This window comes from Cucurbita pepo, chromosome LG01, assembly GCF_002806865.2.
Source record: "Cucurbita pepo subsp. pepo cultivar mu-cu-16 chromosome LG01, ASM280686v2, whole genome shotgun sequence".
Lineage (NCBI taxonomy): Eukaryota > Viridiplantae > Streptophyta > Magnoliopsida > Cucurbitales > Cucurbitaceae > Cucurbita > Cucurbita pepo.
The window spans coordinates 6,466,382-6,486,075 of NC_036638.1; the positions used below are offsets into that span (position 1 = coordinate 6,466,382).

At 33.4% G+C, this 19,694-nt stretch overlaps 4 protein-coding genes and 2 non-coding genes across 6 annotated transcripts; 3 read left to right on the forward strand and 3 right to left on the reverse strand.

Moving 5' to 3' along the window:
- The first annotated feature begins 1,110 nt into the window (after nt 1–1,110).
- Nucleotides 1,111–1,182, forward strand: TRNAH-GUG. Its single transcript has one exon. It is a non-coding gene; the product is annotated as a tRNA-His (tRNA).
- A 707-nt stretch (nt 1,183–1,889) lies between these two features.
- Nucleotides 1,890–3,271, reverse strand: LOC111788663 (CASP-like protein 4C1). Its single transcript, XM_023669093.1, has 3 exons — nt 2,605–3,271; nt 2,295–2,430; nt 1,890–2,213 (listed from the first exon to the last, which is right to left on the reverse strand). The coding sequence occupies exons 1-3, from the start codon at nt 2,847–2,849 to the stop codon at nt 1,992–1,994; spliced, it is 603 nt and encodes a 200-aa protein (XP_023524861.1). The 5' UTR covers nt 2,850–3,271; the 3' UTR covers nt 1,890–1,991.
- A 2,266-nt stretch (nt 3,272–5,537) lies between these two features.
- TRNAP-AGG lies at nt 5,538–5,609 on the reverse strand. The gene has a single exon. It is a non-coding gene; the product is annotated as a tRNA-Pro (tRNA).
- A 3,099-nt stretch (nt 5,610–8,708) lies between these two features.
- LOC111809140 (dof zinc finger protein DOF2.4-like) lies at nt 8,709–10,423 on the forward strand. Its single transcript, XM_023695543.1, has 2 exons — nt 8,709–8,976; nt 9,114–10,423. The coding sequence occupies exons 1-2, from the start codon at nt 8,926–8,928 to the stop codon at nt 10,044–10,046; spliced, it is 984 nt and encodes a 327-aa protein (XP_023551311.1). The 5' UTR covers nt 8,709–8,925; the 3' UTR covers nt 10,047–10,423.
- Nucleotides 10,424–12,058: 1,635 nt separating this feature from the next.
- On the forward strand, nt 12,059–14,558 carry LOC111779268 (actin-1-like). The gene is made up of 5 exons (XM_023659389.1): nt 12,059–12,135; nt 12,835–12,904; nt 13,001–13,394; nt 13,472–14,085; nt 14,177–14,558. The coding sequence occupies exons 2-5, from the start codon at nt 12,845–12,847 to the stop codon at nt 14,240–14,242; spliced, it is 1,134 nt and encodes a 377-aa protein (XP_023515157.1). The 5' UTR covers nt 12,059–12,135; nt 12,835–12,844; the 3' UTR covers nt 14,243–14,558.
- Nucleotides 14,559–15,346: 788 nt separating this feature from the next.
- On the reverse strand, nt 15,347–19,634 carry LOC111781841 (dolichyl-phosphate beta-glucosyltransferase). Its single transcript, XM_023662558.1, has 10 exons — nt 19,488–19,634; nt 19,280–19,328; nt 18,992–19,098; nt 18,424–18,469; nt 17,356–17,490; nt 17,162–17,251; nt 16,930–17,040; nt 16,574–16,657; nt 16,356–16,420; nt 15,347–15,787 (listed from the first exon to the last, which is right to left on the reverse strand). The coding sequence occupies exons 1-10, from the start codon at nt 19,598–19,600 to the stop codon at nt 15,601–15,603; spliced, it is 987 nt and encodes a 328-aa protein (XP_023518326.1). The 5' UTR covers nt 19,601–19,634; the 3' UTR covers nt 15,347–15,600.
- Between the last annotated feature and the right edge of the window lie 60 nt (nt 19,635–19,694).

Sequence of the window (19,694 nt, forward strand, 5' to 3'; positions counted from 1 at the left end):
ATAATATATATAGACAATTTTTATTTATATATGGATGATTATAATTTTTTATTCTTTTTATGAATATATATTTTTTTTAAGATAGAATATATTAGTGATTTTTTTTTAACTCATATGTATTTTGAAACATTTTTTAAAGTTTAAAGATCTAAATGAATAGACACGGAAGTAAGTGAACGAAGATATGAGCACAAATCTCACTAATATCTCACCAATCCCATGTTGTATGTGGCAATCAAACATCAAGATTTCGCTACGTAATGCTTTCCCTCAAGCTTCCGAGTCTATGCATGGTTTGAAATTTATAATAATGTTTTTAATATTTACCTGTTTGTGAATAACTATTGTTATTTTTGTATTTTTTTTATTCAAGTAATTTTTATTAAATTATAGATTCAACCATAAAAAAAAAAAAATGAAAGAGAAATAAACGTTGGGTTTATTTCAATTGTGGATTTAAAATTTTATGTTTAAACTTAATTTTAATATTTATTTCGAAAAATAAATTCTCAAACATTTAAAATTTTATTTTTAAGAGTTATTAAATATTAAATGTTGAAAATTAATTATAGAAATCAATAAAATTATAGTAAATACAAATATATATATACATATATATATTAAATTAACGTGCAAAATAATTTAAGAGATTTAATTTATTTATTTTGGTAATTTGTTTAATAATAGATCCATTTAACATCATGTTACGGCTGTTTAAGGATGAGAATTTCATATTGTGGCATGAAGATCTAGACTCAAATTCTAACCGTCACATTTATTTTTCTAATTTTATAAAATAAAAAAATTCTTAAAATATAATTTATTAGTTGACTGGCGATAATTCCACGTAAGAGTGGAGATCCCGGCTTAAATCTCAATAACCACTATTATTTTTTAATTCTCAAAGATATTTATTTCTCTTATTTTTTAATTTTTAAATTATATATGGTCTTAAAATTACAAGAATTATCGTAAGTTAGTTATATATATATATATTTTAAATACGGGTTTAAATTTTCAAGTTTTTGAATATCTTTTTAAGGTTTATATTTTCAAGTTTTTTAATATCTTTTTAATTTTTATCTATATTTAATAACTATAATTGACAAGGTGGCTGTAGTTTAGTGGTGAGAATTCCACGTTGTGGCCGTGGAGACCTGGGCTCGAATCCCAGCAGCCACATATTTATTTTTTAACTCTAAAATGATTTAATTATAACTAATAAAGTGGCTGGAGAGCTGCATACTTTTAACAATCATAATTTTCCATAATAATAAAATCTCTCAATAAACAATAAAACTTTATTCTATATAACCACAAAAGAATTAAAATCATACATAGAGGAGCTACTAATACTATGACTGACTATACACAAAAAGAATTACCCAAATATTAAAAATGAAGCCAGAGACGACATGTCGACGTGGGAGAGTAAAGAACAACACAATAATACACCTTACAAAACAAGAACAAAGCAACATATCAAATGGTCCAAAATCTTTTCAAACAAATTTTTTCAATTTGATCCTTAAATATTTAAAATTCTTAATTTCTCTTGATAATTTTAATAAACACACTTTTAATTTCATGTTCTAAAAATGTGCCTAATTTTTTATTTTGTATATAATAAACCAATGGAAAATTTAAGATTTAATTATACATAAAATTTATATTTATATTACTTTTAAAAAAATTAGACCACAAAATTGAAAATTAAAAATTTATTAATTTTTTTTTTTTAATTTCAATACCAAATACAATTACATAGAAAATTAAAATTTTAAAAATTTAGTAGTTATTATATATTATTTAAAAATTAATTTAATGTTTAAACTAATTAGATATAATTGAGAGTTGTTAATTTTAGATAAATTAAGGACCAAATGGAGAAAAAGAAAAAGATGAAGGACCATTAGATATAATTAGGCAAATCAAACGACATGACGCACCAAAAAATTCAGCGGTGGAGGTCCTCTTCAAGGAGGGAAGGGTTATAAATGAAAACGAGAGCCGTTGATTACGAAACAGACGACCCGAAAACCCGAAAGCAGCGAGGATAACCCGAGAAACAGGAAACCGGCGAATCCCAACGCAATCGAGATCGTGGATTGAACACAAAAGGCGCTGGTAGCCCTACACGTGTCGGTTCCCCTCAGAGTTATCAAGAGAGCCGTCCCTGCGGAGCCCGCAGAGAGAAGAAGGTACGCGAACGCCTATGGAATCAGAGCCCTAATTTCCGATTTAGACCAGAAGATAGAGAAAAGAGAAAAAAGGCAAAGGGTTAGGGTTTTGACCTGGTCATGGCCGAAGTCGAACCAGACTTGTAAAATCTCAGGGAACAGCGTCACTTCTCTCGAGATTTCCCACACGGAGGCAATCATTTCGAACAGTGAGTACACTGCAACTATGGCGTTTGCCGCGAAGACGTACCTGGTCAGGAAAGCGTTAGTTCGGTAATAGAGTGAGTTTTTTAGTAAGGAAATGTGGGTTTCCATATGTGCGGAACTACTTGTGATTCTAATTCGAAAATCTCGTCTGTTGTATTTGATTTTCAGGAGAAATACCTCGAATGCGAAGAATCGGAAAATAGGGCAAACGGCGTACCTGAAGGCGTCGAAATCGTACCAGCGAGGGGAATCGGATCCAGAGCCACGAGAGTTAGTAATCATGAAAACAGCAGAGGCAAGGGAGAAGCAGAAGGTAGACAAACGGAAGACGAGGATGAGAGAGTTGAAGCGCTTCAGTTTCTGAACAGAGACGGTCGAGTGAAAGTGATGGTGAGGAGTAGGGATTCGAGCGTGAGGCGATGGTGTGCCGCCGCCGTTACGGAGTGACTGAGGGGATCGCATGGTTGCCGTCGCCGTCGCCGTCGCAGTTTGCTACAGGTAGAGTAGTAGGTCATACATGAAATGGGGGTGAAATTGATTGTTGCAAACAGAGGAGGAATATAAGGTAAGGTTTGGATTTCCTGTTTTCCCTTTTGAGCTGTAAAAGAGAGAGAAAAAAACAGAGGATTAGGATTTTGGATTAGAGAGATGAAGGTAAGATGGGAGGTGGCGGTGGAGTCACGGGCGAGGGCAAGGGTTCCATTAGAAGAGAGGGTTGTGTGAAAAAATGAGTGGGAAATTATTCAAAGCGGCTAACAGAGAACTGAAGAGAGAGAGAGAGAGGGGCTCTGAGGACAGTGATGGAGTAGTGGAAAGTGATGGAGAAATTTGCTTTTAAATTTTTGGGTTTTCTTCTCTCTCTGGCCTGTCCCCTCCCTTCGTTAGGATAAATTTTTTTTTTTTTTTTTTTTTTTTTAAATCTTATAAAAAAAAAATTCATTGTGTCCTAATAAATAACTTCTCTTTCTTTTTTTAGCGCCGTAATATCCAATTTAATTCTATTTTAGTGTCGGAAGGATATGTTATATTTCATTTCTAAAAAATTTCATGGTGAAGTTTTTGATTGATTTAATTTAAAAAAAATATATAATATTTAGAAAAATGTTAATTGATTTAATAAAAAGTGCCCATTATAACTCACCTAACAAATATTCTTCACACTCAATTCAAATTAGGTGGTTGAAATTATTAACACAAAATAATTGCTGAATTATGGGGATGAAGTATGTGTGAATGGAAGCTAAACATGATATGGTTAAGGAAAGAAATAAGCTAGTCAAGGAAGCGCGTTTGATTAGAAGTATTGTCTATAACAATTTAATTATTATTTTTAAAATGGATGAGTTTATCAATTTTTACATGACTCTACAATTAGTAAAAATTAATTTACTGATTTTAATAAAATGAGTAATATAAAAATCTTTAAAATTTTACTATCGTCAAGTTTTGTACGGATCTTGGATGAACACACAAACTAATTATTAACGATCTAAATATACTCTCATAGATAACACATCAATTATCATTTCAAAAAATTAATAATTTGTTTCTCAGTTCGTTAACAAAAAAAAAAAAAAAACATAATTGATTGGTTGAATAATTTGAATGTTTGGCTCTATTATAATTTGATTAAAGGATAAAAAAGTACGACATTTATCTTATCTAAGTTTAATAGTTTAAAATTGAAACCTTATCATTTAATCACATCTAAACCTATCAACCACCGTTATCTTTTCTTTTTTCAAAAAATAAATAGTGAAACTATAAAATTTAGAAAGGTGTGAAATAAGAGTAGACGAGTGTATTTGGTCAACAACATGATAAAATATTGAACACAAAAGTCAATATAACATGAAAAGTGCCCTAAAAAACATAAGACAAAATGTTCATAATTTTGTCTAGTCTCTCTAATTTTTTTTTTTTTACAAAAAAGAAAAAAAAAACTTTATTTAAATTAGTTTATTTTCATTTTCTTCAAAAATGATTTCATTACCTAATCCGATTAGTAATAATTTTGAATGTTAAACTTTTATTCATATGGAAATCATAAAATGGTCCTAAAATAAATCTGAAAATTGAAATATCAATATGGATATACATTTTGTCTATGAGTTACAACAGAGACTATTCGAATTAAAGAAAAAAAAAAAAAAAAGGAAAGTTCATAAAATATAAACAGTAATTATAATTATGTAGCCGACATCTTCAATGTTTTTCGGCATTTCAATTTTTGTCATGTTGTCATTATATATATTTTAATTTGATCGATTCCACAATAATAAAATTTGGATGTTGGTTGAAAATTTCCGATTAAATTAAAAGAGAGAGAATCATAAATTGGAATTTTCTTAAATAGTAATTTAATAAACTCGTTTTGTATGTGTCTCCGTTTTTGTAAGTATTTAATATATTTATGATAAATTTATAAAATTTGTAAATTAATTGATATCAAACTCAAATTTAAATGGTTTAAAGTGTTACTTATAAAATCAATTATAGGAGTTTATTTATTTATTTATTTATTTTTAACTATTCTCGTCCATAATGGGTACCCCAAAGATTCATAGTAAATTTCGATAGGAGCTTATTTTGAAGCAATAACACGTTGATCTAATCGCCAGTGGAGCCACAAAGGACTATCTAAATTGATTTTTTTTTCTGGCGGTAAGCTGCAATCGATAATTTTTTTTATTTAGGATGATGTAAATACCATTTTCTTGTTCTAAATTCTAAAGGTTACAATTTTGTAATTGATGCGAAAGATTCAAAATTCTAATCGATTAAGTTAAAANGAAAAAAAAAAAAAAAACTATATATATATATATATATATAATGAATTTAATATTTTAAAATTTGAGATATAATCATATTCTACAACTTTATAAGGCTATAATAATAATAATAAATCATAGTCGCGATATAAATAAATATCCTTATTTAAAAAGCAAAAAATGGTGAGAATTGAAAATATAAGAGTTTTATATTATTTCAGATGGACAAAAATAATGGAAGCCCACGAAATTGATTTTTTATTGGTCCGACCGTTACAGTAGGGCCCAAAGTTCTTTTTTCGGCGGGGAAAAAAAGTGCGTTTATATAAAATAAAAGAAAAATGGAAACTAAAATAGTCATATATTTTAAAAAGGAAAAGGGGCATTCCGAGAATTGAACTCGGGACCTCTCGCACCCTAAGCGAGAATCATACCACTAGACCAAATGCCCTTCGTTGTTTAATTGAAACAAATTTTATATTATAATTTAAGAGTATACGTTTCCTATGTTCTTTGTTAATTATTATTTTTTATGTGGAGAATATATATATATATATGTTTTTATTTAGATTTGGATTGAATTATTGGAATTGATGTAATAGGTGAAATGAATTCATAAAGATAGGTATGAAATAGATTATTAAACCAAAGTTTAAATCCACAGTCATATACAAGCATAATAAGTATATATACGGTAAAGTTAGATCGAAAACATCGTCTATAGTAGTAAAAAAAAAAGTAGAAAAACCTCACAATCTTCGTGATTTTGAGATGGAACCTCATGTTTATCTAATATGGTGTTGGAGTTTATGAAGCCCGAATGGTTATTCGGTCAAAAATAAAATAATAATAATAAATCATTGAAGGTTACCATCTTTACTTTGTGGCGTGCTTTGATGAAGCGTGTGCAGGTTTGATGGAGTGTGTGAACTGTTGAAGGCCCAATTTTCAGAAGGCCCAATTTGGATTTCCCTAAAAAATATAAACAATCATAGAGTGATTTAATAGCCTAAACAAAAATGGTATTTATAATTATGACGTTAACAATTTTAATTCAATAAATTTGATATTGCAAGTGGCATGTAAAAATAAATGAAATAAATAATTTTAATGCCATCTTTCATTGTTAGATCCATTTCAAGTATGTTGTGCCTACGAACCCAAATAAAAAAAGACTCTTAGTGTTGACCCATAAGCTCGTGTCAATGTAGGTCTTTGACTACTAAAACAGAAAAATCAAGATCAATCAAGTTGTCGAAGGGCAAGTCAGGGTCCATTCGACAACTTGATCAATTTGATGGGTCGGTGGGTCCTAACACACATGTGGGTGAAAGACTACCTAAATTGTATTTATAAGTAATTTTTAAAATATACAAAAATAAAGTGTCAGTAATATTTAAGAAAAGTAAAATTGATGTGGATAATTAAAATGCTACAAAAAATAATTAAATAAATGATAGGGGTAAAAGTGTAATTTGGCTATGAATAATTTAATAAGAAAAAAGTTACAAATATTCCGTCTTCAAAATCAACGTGGAATCTGATTCGAGATTTGGATTCCATTATCTTCTTTCTCGTTTCCCAAAGGAGAACTCCTCTTTGACAGGTATGAATATATTTTTTTATTTCTTTTATTTTTATAATAATACTAAAACAATTCCCCAATTTATATTTTAATTAATAACAAATAATATATATAAAAAAATTAAAAAAATTAAACCCACAAAATAATAAAATATTTAATTAAATAAAAATTTGTTAATTAATAATTTGGAATTATATATGCATTTCAGTGCAGCCGTGAAAGTGAAGGGAAGTTAAAAAAAAGTCAATATATTCTATTGGAGTCATTGATAAATGACAATTAACATGTTTTATTTCACACAAATATTTGTCCGATTTTTTTAATTTGGTTCAATGAATTTGATAAATGTTCTTCAAATCTAATAATTTCGAATTTTGATTCAATGAACAAACTTGATACGTGTTTTTTTTTATAAATGTAACCGTTCTATATTCGAATTTTAATATTAAAAAAATGATTATTTCAAATTTTTTTTTAAAGAATAATCTAAAAATGACTCGGGTTTAATATATTTATAATTACCAATGAAATAAAATTTTTATTTAAAAAATTGAAGGAATGTAATAATTGATTTGGACTAAATTTCAGCTTTAATTAAAAGCATCTATTTAAATTACACATATCCACTCATGAGTCACGAGGCCCCATGCATATCACTATCTATGACCAAATTTTCCCATTTCATTATTCCCAATTAAAAAGTCAATATTTTACTATTATTTAATTAATTAAAATTTTAAATAATATATTTATTTAATTATGTGATTAGGTCAATATTACCCATGAAGCCCATGGGCTGAAATCGAGCTAAAAAAAAACCCAAATGATTTGTGGACATTAGTTCAACTTTTAAAAATATGATTAAGTTGGAATTTGTAGGGCTAAAAATGAAATGATAACCGAGAGAATTAATGCGTGGATGTTGGTAATTAAATTGGATTATAATGATTAATTCAATTACCAACCATTCAAAATTAAATGATTAAAACTTGAGGCTAAAATCTTGGTATAATAATGTTTCAAGTGAGCGGCCCCACCCCTTATCTCCGCCCTCACTTGGCCGCGACGGTGGCTGCCTCCGCCGCACCACCACCACCTTGACCCATAAATTTGAATACAACGTGTGAATTAAAGAAAGAAAAGAGGTAAAAGATAATTAATTGTTTTAATTTTGAATTTAGATAAATTGAAGGCTCACCTAACTTGATTAGGAGAATAATTATATTTGTTACACAAGGGACGCGTTGGACTTCCTTAAAGCGGGCGTACTAATTAAACTTAAATCCTAGTATTAATTTGATTTAATAGTTGCTTTTAGATTTAACTTTTCAAAAAATAATTAAAAAATGAAATTGTTACCACTAACAATTGTTTATTCATTTTACACTTTACTTTATTCACGTAATTTCCACTTAGATTATTATTATTATTTTAAATATCTTTTGACTTTGATGATACGTAAATTAATTTAAATTATAACCGATTTGAACGACATTCATTTTCGATGCTAGCATGGAGAAAGCCATAACTTCTTCAGTTTCTTCCTTGAATTCTGTCATGATCGCAGAGTCGACGAAAGAGCTATACATTGCTCACTACGGGCTCCACATGGGAGTTCAGATCATGTCTAAGTCTGAGTAGGGTTGATCATCTGAAATATTTTTGATGGCGAGACACTGTAATTAATATGATAAGAAAAAAGAAAAAGGGAAAATAGGTGAAAATAATTAAGAAGAAAACAAAACAATAACAATGGGAATAGTGGAAACAGGACGCAGAAACAAAGGTACATTCGATTGCGACACTTCCACCCACAGTATTCCCCCACCCATCAACTTTTTCTTTTTCTTCTTTTTATTTTTTAATTAAAATTTTAAAATAATAAAATAAAATATTCCTTCTCTCACCTAAAAAGCTTCATTTATGTTAGGGTTTCTCTCTCTCTCAAACCCCATGCATGCCCAAACACAGTGTTAATGAAACTTCAAGATTAAGAAATTAGGAGAGAGAAAGAAGAGAGAGAGAGAGAGAAAGAAAGAAACCCTACTTCCCCTTTATCTCTTTTCCTATCATCTTTCTTTCTCTCATCTCCGAGCAAAGTGTTTCCTGTTGATGTGATTCTCCACCATCGACACACTTTTGCACAAAAGAGAAACCTCTTCACAACAATTATAACAATACTATGGTTTTTCCTTCTTTCCCTTCCTATTTGGATCCTCCCAACTGGCAACCGGTAAGCGCCCCAATTCGAACCGAAAATTAAAAAGCTTCTGTTTTCTTAATTCTTTTTCGAAAAATATTCCGACCCTTTTTCGATCTTTTCTTGAATATACTTCGTGTTTAATCTTTTTTCTCGATTTTTGTTTCTAGTTGACGAATCAACAACCGGGAGGAAATGACACTACGCGCGATTCTAGCCAGGTTTTGTTACCTCCACCGCCTCCAGGCGGTGGTGGTGGTGGTGGTGGTGGTGGTGATGGTGATGGTGGTGGAAGTGGTGTTGGGTCGATCAGACCTGTCTCGATGACTGATCGAGCTCGGTTGGCGAAGATACCGCAGCCGGAGGCTGGCCTTAAATGCCCTAGATGTGAATCTGCCAACACTAAGTTTTGTTACTTCAATAACTATAATCTTTCTCAGCCTCGTCACTTTTGTAAGGCTTGTCGTCGGTACTGGACACGTGGTGGTGCACTGAGGAATGTTCCGGTTGGTGGTGGTTGCCGGAGGAATAAGAGGACCAAATCCCGGAATCGGTCCAAGTCTCCGGCGGGTGGTGAACGTCAATTATTAGCTGGATCAGCTAATTCCACTGCTGGGGTTTCACTTTCAACTCCAACCCATTTGCCCTTTTTATCTTCTTTGCATAATTTCACCAATTACGGCCTTAATTTGGGTATAATTCCGCCACAACCTCCTCCAACAAGTGGTGGCTCCACCACCGGAGGAGCAGATGTTCATGAATTCCAAGCTGACCATTGGAGATTACAACCACCACAACCACAACAATTCCCTCTCTTGCCTAATGATCAACAACCAAATTTGCTTTACACTTTCGAGCCACCAGAAGCCACTGCGACTCGCTATAATCTCGGCTTGTTCTCAAGATTAGGGATCGAAAACGACGTCGGAATGACAACAGAAGCCGAGGCGGTGAAGGTGGAGGAGAGTAAAGGGATGAACTTGGGGAAGAATTTTCAGTTCTGGGTCGGTGGCGGTGGTGGTGGTAGCGACGTTAGTGCATGGAGTGGCAGCGGCGGCGGAGGCGGCCGCGATCTTCATGGCTTCACCTCATTGAGACAGTAAATTTTCTCAATCCTTTCCAAATTCTTGTTTTTTTTTTCATTAAAATTCTCACTATGAACAAGAAAAGGAAAGAATTGAAACCAATGATATCACATTAAAGGGTTTCCAATGCTGAAATGTGACTCAAAAGAGACCAAAGAAAGTGATGATCAAAAAGAAAAAAAGAGAAAATATTGATGGACCAGTCTAGGGTTTCAGGCTTTCTAAGGGTTCTTTTTCTTTTTCAACTTTAGAATTTGGATGGTGTGGTTTATTAATTACTATAGGTTTCTCTTATATGTATATCATTGGGAAGGTAGTCTTTTGTAAGTTAGGGGTGACAATATATTTACAACAATGACCTATATATATATATATTTATATATTATCATGTTTAATGTTATAACATTAGGGTTATGGTTATTGTACTTGAATTGGTGGTTTGAGTTTTTGATTTTATGCTTCATATTGTCCGTATGTGTTCTCTAATTACCAATTTGGACATAGCTTAGCTGATTAATGGTATATATTCGTGATCATAAGGTTAGAAGTTCAAATCGTTCGTTCGAAAGAGGATAGAAGTGTTGAATAAAGTGTAGTATTGTATTATAGAGATTATGGGGGAGGGAGTTTGTGATATGAATGGTATAAACTAAAAGGTGTTGGATTGTGTGCCCATACTTAGATTCCTTTGCTTTATGAAGGTAAACTTTCTTTCTGGTTATCTGTTAAAAGCTCCAAGTAAGAGACCACATACTCATAATTCATTTGCTACCCTAATGAATAAAGTTGGTAACTTTTTTCGAGTTCAACAATAATAGCACGTGGAGTTCGAGAATTCAAATTTGAGCTTCTTAATCGAAGCTAAATCATTTGAATCATATACTCGGTTGACAAAGTAAACATTTTCTTATTTGTTTAGGCTCCATTTCGTAACTATTTGATTTCTTTTCCATGAGTCTTCGTCGAAGCATATTTTTTTTGTCTAGTTTTCAACAATTAGCGTGCAGTTTGGAAAAATACTCGTACTAACATAACAAAGAAAACTATTGGTGAGATGCAATGTTCATAAACTTTCGTTTTGAAAAACCAAATGACGATCAAACGAAACTTCAGCTATTCAAAATTTGAAGGTTTACCCATTATTGATGATGATGTGTTAGAAGTTTATAAGAAGAGTTATGAAGTATGAGGTGAAAAGAAGGAGAGCAATGAATGATTATGAAATTATAAGAAAATTGACCAAAAAAAGAAAAAGGCAACAAAATTCCACTCAAAACCATGCAAAGAGTACAGAAGTTGAAGTTGAAGTTGAAGTTGAAGTGGGAGTGTAAAACGAGAGAGAGAGAGAGAGAGAGAGGTGGGCACATGGTCAAAGCTGAGTAAAAAAGCATAAAAATTCCTCGGATTCTGTCTGATTCTTTGTCTTGTTTTTGTCACTCTCTTTACTTCCATTTTGAATCATTCAACACAATATAAGGCTTTTCCCTATGCCTTTCTACCTCATTTTTATCATTTTTTTTTTGGGTACCATTCCTTTGTAACTTGGAGAAACGACAAAAAAAAAAAAAAACGTAATATTACAACATATATCTCAAAATCAAATTTTCCATGTTGGGTATGGTAAAGTTTTCGACTTTATCTCTAATGTATTTGAAATTATCCGTTTGTTAATATTACGAAAGGATTATTAGTAAAAAGTTGATATTTTGATTGAGGATTATCAGCTAAGTTATCTCCATATACGAATATGAGTTAAATCTGATTCGTGCGAGGCGAAATTAGTAATTTTGAAATAATAGGGACGAAAATGGGAATATGTGAAAAGAGACATGAAAATGAAGCAAAACAAAAATAGTGGAGGGGGCAAAAGGCAATTTAAAGAAAGATGACTAGAAAACCGGAAGGTGGTGTGGCCAAGAGGCACAGGGGACGCGTTCTCGTGGAACCGGTCTGTGTTGCCTTTCATTAAAGATCCAACGGTCCACATTCAATCTCCTTTCCTTCTTCCATTCCGTCTTCTTCGTTTCCCTCTTTAAATGCTTCTCTCTTTCCCTCGCTTTCTTTCTCCCCTTCATTTCTCCATTCTCTCGCATTGCATTCCCAGAAGGTTCGGTTCTTCTTTATCCGTTGCCTTGTTTTGTTTGTTTGTTGTGCATTTTGATGATTTTGTTTTGTTTCGTACACGTCTGATGAAGAATGAACGAAAATGGGAGGAGGAATGACAATGTGGGGGATATTTTGATTTATTTCTGTTTTTGGACTTGAAGATGCCTGTGTTTTTAGATTTTGGTTGATCGTCCAAGCGTAATGACACCTTGATCTCTTGATCGTCTTCTTTTCATTAATTTTGTGTAATGGTTCGTCTGGCGGATCATTTGTCCATTGATCCTCTTGAAAATCGCTAAGAAGTGGAATATGTATATTATTAAGCCCTTCTAGAATGTATGTTACTGTTTGCGTGAGTATTGACAAAAGATCCATGGGATGGGATAGTCTTATGCAGATGTTTCTTTTTATTGCAATTTGAAGGGATAGGGTATCTTTTATATCCAAGTATAACCAATTAGATAACTCGACTTGGTTAATTAAGTAGATAAATGTAGGAGTCAACAATTCTGAGTGAGTTACCTTGGCAATCAAACGTAAAATGTCGAGCGATGGTTGGCCTATGAGAATAGTTGAAAGTGTACACAAATTGGCCTAAATACTCTTGGATACATATATACATATATATATGAAAGGATGTATTTGATCTTTAATTTTCCTCTCTAAGTTTATTATTGGTACTTGCATTTTCTTCTAGCAGGTATTAGAAGATGGCAGATTCTGAGGACATTCAGCCTCTCGTATGTGATAATGGAACGGGAATGGTTAAGGTACAGAGTAACAAATTATACATTTCTTAACACATTATCTGCAGCCATTCTTTAATTGGCCGTGAACTCAATGCTGTTTTTTGTGCTACTCTCCAGGCTGGGTTTGCTGGAGATGATGCTCCAAGAGCTGTGTTTCCTAGTATTGTAGGCCGTCCTCGCCATACAGGGGTGATGGTTGGCATGGGCCAGAAAGATGCTTATGTTGGTGATGAGGCTCAATCCAAGCGTGGTATTTTGACTTTGAAATATCCAATTGAGCATGGTATTGTTAGCAATTGGGACGACATGGAAAAGATTTGGCATCATACTTTCTATAATGAGCTTCGTGTTGCCCCAGAGGAGCACCCAGTTCTTCTAACCGAGGCTCCTCTTAACCCGAAGGCCAATCGTGAGAAGATGACTCAAATCATGTTTGAGACTTTCAATACTCCGGCCATGTATGTTGCCATTCAAGCTGTTCTGTCCTTGTATGCAAGTGGTCGTACAACTGGTAAGAAGTGTACCCATTTGAGTCATTTGTATGCATGTGATCTTGGTCTAACAGGGTCCCTGCGTTTGTTTTTGAAGGTATTGTGATGGACTCTGGTGATGGTGTCAGTCATACTGTTCCTATATACGAAGGGTATGCCCTCCCACACGCCATCCTTCGTCTTGACCTTGCAGGCCGTGATCTCACAGATAACCTGATGAAAATCCTCACTGAGCGTGGGTACTCCTTCACCACAACTGCAGAGCGGGAAATTGTGAGAGATATGAAAGAAAAGCTGGCATATATTGCCCTTGATTATGAACAGGAGATGGAGACATCCAAGACCAGCTCATCGGTCGAAAAGAGCTATGAACTGCCTGATGGACAGGTGATCACCATCGGCGCAGAGAGATTCAGATGTCCCGAAGTTCTTTTCCAACCCTCCTTGATCGGGATGGAAGCAGCAGGCATACATGAGACAACATACAACTCTATCATGAAGTGTGATGTGGATATCAGGAAGGACCTGTATGGCAACATTGTCCTATCTGGTGGTTCCACCATGTTCACGGGCATTGCTGATAGAATGAGCAAGGAAATCTCCGCCCTTGCCCCTAGCAGCATGAAAATAAAGGTGGTGGCGCCACCGGAGAGGAAGTACAGTGTCTGGATTGGAGGATCCATCTTGGCATCCCTTAGCACCTTCCAACAGGTTGGTTTTTTTTATACTCAAGCATGATGCTCATTTACAAGCCAAACTTGCCAACTACAAACATTTTTTTTTAACCCCTTTTGGATTGCAGATGTGGATTGCCAAGGCAGAGTACGATGAATCCGGACCGTCGATTGTGCACAGGAAATGCTTCTAAAGGAAGAAGAATAGGAAGATTCATTGGTGGAAGAGGTGTGTTCTGATACGGAAAGGAAGCTTGTTTTAGCCCCTCCTCTCTTTGGCTTTAGCGTTGTTTATTCCTTCTATTATTCAAATTTTGAGAAGGCCCTGCACTTTTGATTCATAAAATACTTCAAATTCTTTCAATAATTCTGTCAACTTTTTTTTTTTTTTACAATTATTTTCCCTCAAGATTTATCTCTCAATCTTTGAAGGGATAGGGCTTTAGAGGGGTTTTAGATTTATGTGGGTTTTGTTTTTACTGATTTAATGTCTACAAAATATGAAGTTTATGATGATTTTCTTTTTATTTTTCTTTTTCTGAACCAATTATGTATGTAATATATAATTTTATCGAGTAGTACTTGATAAAATATTATTTATCACACTTATTTTTTATTCTTTAAGAACCTCTTGATGGACTTTGTTGATTCTTTTGGTCATGTATTAATGTTCAAATTTATCCACTCCGCCCAACTTAATTTTAAAATCTAGTAGGAAATAAATTCATTCAGCCTATTTATTTATTAGACATAAAATAATAATAATAATAATAACAACAATTCAGTTTTTAATTTAAAAAATTAGGCTTATTCTCACAGTTTTTTACTATTTAACTTTAATTTTTAAAAAACAATTAAATTTATAGCTAAATTTCAAATATCTAAATAAAAATAAAAATTTTATTTTCTTGACATAGATTAAAAAAAAAACCCTAAAATTAAATATTGCCTACAGATTAATTTCTCAAAAATTATTAGAATAGTATATTTCCAATTCTATATTTCATATGGTAAGTTCTGTGGCTTATGTATATATATATATTAATAATAAATAATTAAACAAATAAAAAGAAGGTTTAGATTCCTGCAGTTACTTTTGGCGTCAATTATTCATTGCTTGATATCAGTTCTTCAGTAAACTCTTCATTTTTTAATTTTTAAAATAAAGAAGTAAAAACTCTAAAAAGGGATTTCTTATTTCCATCGTAAAAAATTTTAGGGAAGATTTTTGGGTTTCCCCATGCTCTGAAGATTATAAAAAGATAAAATATAGCAGACAAAATTGGATTTGACAACTTGGGAAATTAAATCAATATTTCTTTAGAACTTCGACATCAGATTCATAAGCCGGTATGAAAGTATGAGTAAAAGTTTTTCACATCCCAATAATTCTACATAAATGAAATGGTCAGGCTGTGGCTTGCCTAAGCAAAAGCTGACACAGTATGAAATATTGCTCAACTAACATTTCGTGTGCTCGTATTTGGTCCTAAATGAAATCATTGATCACCGAGATTACTGTGGTTATTGCCTTATCGGACAATCGAAAAGGTTATGTATGAACTCTCCACATACCTGTCCTATATCCCATAGACATGAGAGCCAGCTCCCAAAGCATGTTGGGTATGCTCAATGGATTTACCTTCGATCCAGGGATTTCGGACCAGTTCACAGATATTTCAACCATCGGAATGTGAAATCGTTTGCAGAGATAAACAATCTCGACATCGAAGCACCATCTGTAAAAAGTGCACAACAAAGTCAGTTCCATGAACAAGATATGCAAAATATAAAGCGTGCACAGACAAATGACTTGAATTTGTCTTCTTAACAGTATTCAATGACCACATACAGTAATGAAACAAGTGGAGGAAAAATGAGCATCAAAGTTTCATCATAGACACCAGTCTAGACAGAGACCACAATAAATTAGTATGTAAGGGCAATGGAGAAATAAGCATTATTTTTCTGTCAATGTGATGGCTTGCTTTGTCGTCCAAATTTTTACGTCATTTAGGTCTTTTCCTTCAAAGCTCAAATGTACGGTCTAAGATTCTGTAATAATAGAGTCAAGAAGGACAACACTTTACCTCCTCCTCATCGAAAAGGAAAAAAAATAACAAAATAACAAAACGCAAAAAGAGAGAGAAGACAAAGCCCTGAAATGATGGATGCTATCTCAAAGTTACCAAGTTATCATAAATAGCAGACACAAAATCAGAACAATATCAGTTCAGCAATGCTATTAGAATCTGGATTTTGAAATTGAGGAGCACGGACAAATTAGGTCGTGCAGGATTCATCTACCTTTTCAAACGAATATTTGTGAAAAGCTTTCTTGCTGCAGATCTTGTAAACATCTTGAAACCACACTGTAAAACGTGAATCAATCAGTTATCACCGAGAAGATCACTAACTAAAATCAATTATCTTCACTTGAGAAAATAGTATCTATTGTAATATATGGTATCCATGTCAAACTAGAACCAGTAAATGATTAATATCTGCAGGGAAGCACAAATCACCTGGGTATCACGTATTCCAGGACCGGCAGTTAAAAGAACCACAAGATGGAAACCTTTCATCAAGAAGTTACGGTACATCTTTCTCTGAAAAATATGGGAAATAGTTCAGATTAAAGCAAGGAGGAATGATGAGATGGCTCAGCCTGGACAATCCTTTGCGAACCCCAAAAAAGTAACATTATATATACATGCACCGTCTCAGCCTAGACAATCCTAAGCAAATTCAAAATAATAACATTATGTACATGCTGTACGTATATGGATGAGAAACCATGTTTTCATTAAGATGAATGAAAGAGAAACAGTACAACGAACAATAATTATTCCTTTGATTTGGCCTAAATAAAATACTTAACTGTAGCTAGAGCCTTTTCCTCCAAATGAGCACGAGAACCAAAAGCAGCAACCGGGATATCAGAAACTCTAAAACTAGAACCACTAGATTCCTTTTTGGCAAAGGCATGAATCTGGAATGTCATAAAGTAGTCCTCAATAGCTAATATTGGAAGTCTTGTGCGCCCAAGGCAAAACTTTAAGAATAACAGTCCAGTAAAATATCAACAGCTTAAAAATAAGAATGAAGATAACCTGATTTTCAAGTTTTTCTAGGTCATTAACTTTGGTTGCTCCATCAGCGTCCAACATTAAAAGTAATTCACCACGTGAATGCAACATCCCCTGTTTAACAATGCTTCCGCAGAGACTAGAGATTTCAATGGATTGTTGCCAGAGAATGTAACATCAGAAACTGATAACAAATAACCTGCTTAGAATGGACTCACTTTTCTAATCGCTTCTCCCTTTCCATGATTTCTTCCAAGAAGGATAACCCTCACATTGTCAACTGAGAACTTCTTGGAAAATTCCCGACCAACTCTTTTTGTCCCATCTATGCTTCCATCATCAACAATGACCACCTGATCAAGTTTTCATCAATTTCAAAATTAAAGAATCGGAGAGTAGACCAAATATATTCTACATTCTGAAATGACTCTGTCATTAGGTTAGAAAGAGCATGATAAATCCTCGGTATTCTTCTATAATAGGAGAAAGAAGCCAATAAAACCAGTTAACTGAGCTGAATGATGGGAAGGAAAGAAAAAAAAAAGAGAGGTCCACATTCAACTGGGTATTGAACCGGGTAGCTAAGCACTGCTGAAGGAGTGAGAGGACATCATTGGCCACCTTGGGAATTGGGTGGAGATGAAATTAACTGAACCAAAATGAGATCCGGAGTGGAAAGTAATGCCAATTTGTTAAAGAAGTTGGATGGGGAGGGTTCAGTGTCACTTGCATACTATTTGTTTCATATTTAGCAATAGCCTTTTTAAAGAAAGATCAGAGAGTTCTATCAAAATTTCATCAACGTGATAATACATACTAAGAAATAAGCCTTAATAGATAGACAAGTTAAATGTATTCTGCCATATTAAATACATCGATCTCATGATGTTTGTTCTTACTTGAGAAAGGTATTCAGGCAGGAGAGAGGACATTAACATGAGCCACAGCTTATTTAATTATTTTTTCCCATACATATCAAGAAAGGCACTAGACCATAGTTCTAAAAATGGGAAATATTTTTTGTCATGGAAAACAAATTATTTCCAGTACCATGAACGTGAACTACCTAACAGAAAGAAGCTCACTCCCAATTCCTGACAAGGACTCTCACCAAACTGGAAGGGGAAAGACTATGTCTCGAGGCACAAAATTAGAAAAGACAATTTTAATAGTTTTATAAGATCAGCAACACGTTCCACAAGATTCAGATTCAAACAATTATTTTATTCTTCAAGAAGCAATGCACAACATTAAATCAATGCAGAAGATTAAGAGATGATCTGTACCTCGTATGAGAATGATTTATCCTTTGCTGCACGTTCTTGAAGATAACTACAAAACAAACACGGCAATAATATTGTGCATAAATTGTGCAACCTTTTTTAAGTCCTTCAAGAACAATAATCTAATAGTAACCAAGTGCACCTCTCTGAGAAATTGCCTACCTTATCTGCTAAAAAATTATATGATTAAGGTCTAAAGAAGATTCAACAAGAGATCAAGTATGTGATACTGATTTATGAAGATAAATTTTATTCAGAAATGGTTAATAATCTTTCTAGATTTGAGGCACCAATATTGGTGCGGACGATTATGGCCAACGTATAGACTAAAAATGTAAAGCAGCTTCCAATTATTTGGAAGTTTTGATGAATTTTTTTTGAAACTTTCCAACTAAAAGCAAAAGAAATCCGAGAGATTCAAATATGCCTTGATAAGTAAACAAGATTGTTCTTTTGATATGTCATAATCGTCTCTGAAAAAAAGGTTCATGAATATGATCCAAATGGCATAAATCAGCTAATGCTCGAGGGGGAGGGGGTGAAATTCACACACAGTTCCCATTCAACTTACTCAATGGTTTCTTGCAGAGCACCGGGAAGCCTCTGCTCTTCATTATATGCTGGAATAACCAAAGATATATACTTCTCAGCCGGATCAAAGATGGAAGGACAAGAAACCTACATAAAACAACAGAAATATAAATTCCAGAATACCTCATTCCGGATTTCAATCAGACTGACAACATAACAAATCGCATACATTATCAACTTCCTGCAGTAGATCTCAAATGATACATACAGAACGTTAACAAAACATGCGATCGAATCACTAATAATTGGTATCAGAGACTGGAAATACCTGCGTCAACGTATTGGGATCCTCAAAGACCGCAGGAGCTTCAACGTGGCTATTAAGATTCCGATGGAGAAAAATCCAATCAGATACAGAACCAAGAAATTGAACGACGGAAGATCAGATGAATGCAAGGAAACGGGAGAAAGAAATCAAAATGCGGAATCGTAAACCAGATGAGATTTAAGGATGAGGAAATGGAAATTGAACGTACGAGTGGTTAAGCCTTCTTCTGTTAGCTTCGAAAATAATAGCGGAGAGTAATCCACAAGCTGCAACGAGAAAGAGATAGATGAGAACCTCCATCAAAGACCACAGAGACGCCATCGTTGCTCTCAGAGTTCCCCTCCTCCCAAAGGCGTCGTTTGGTGCCTGCCGGTACCGTGTTGCTAAATGAATAATATGCACAATTTAAATATTA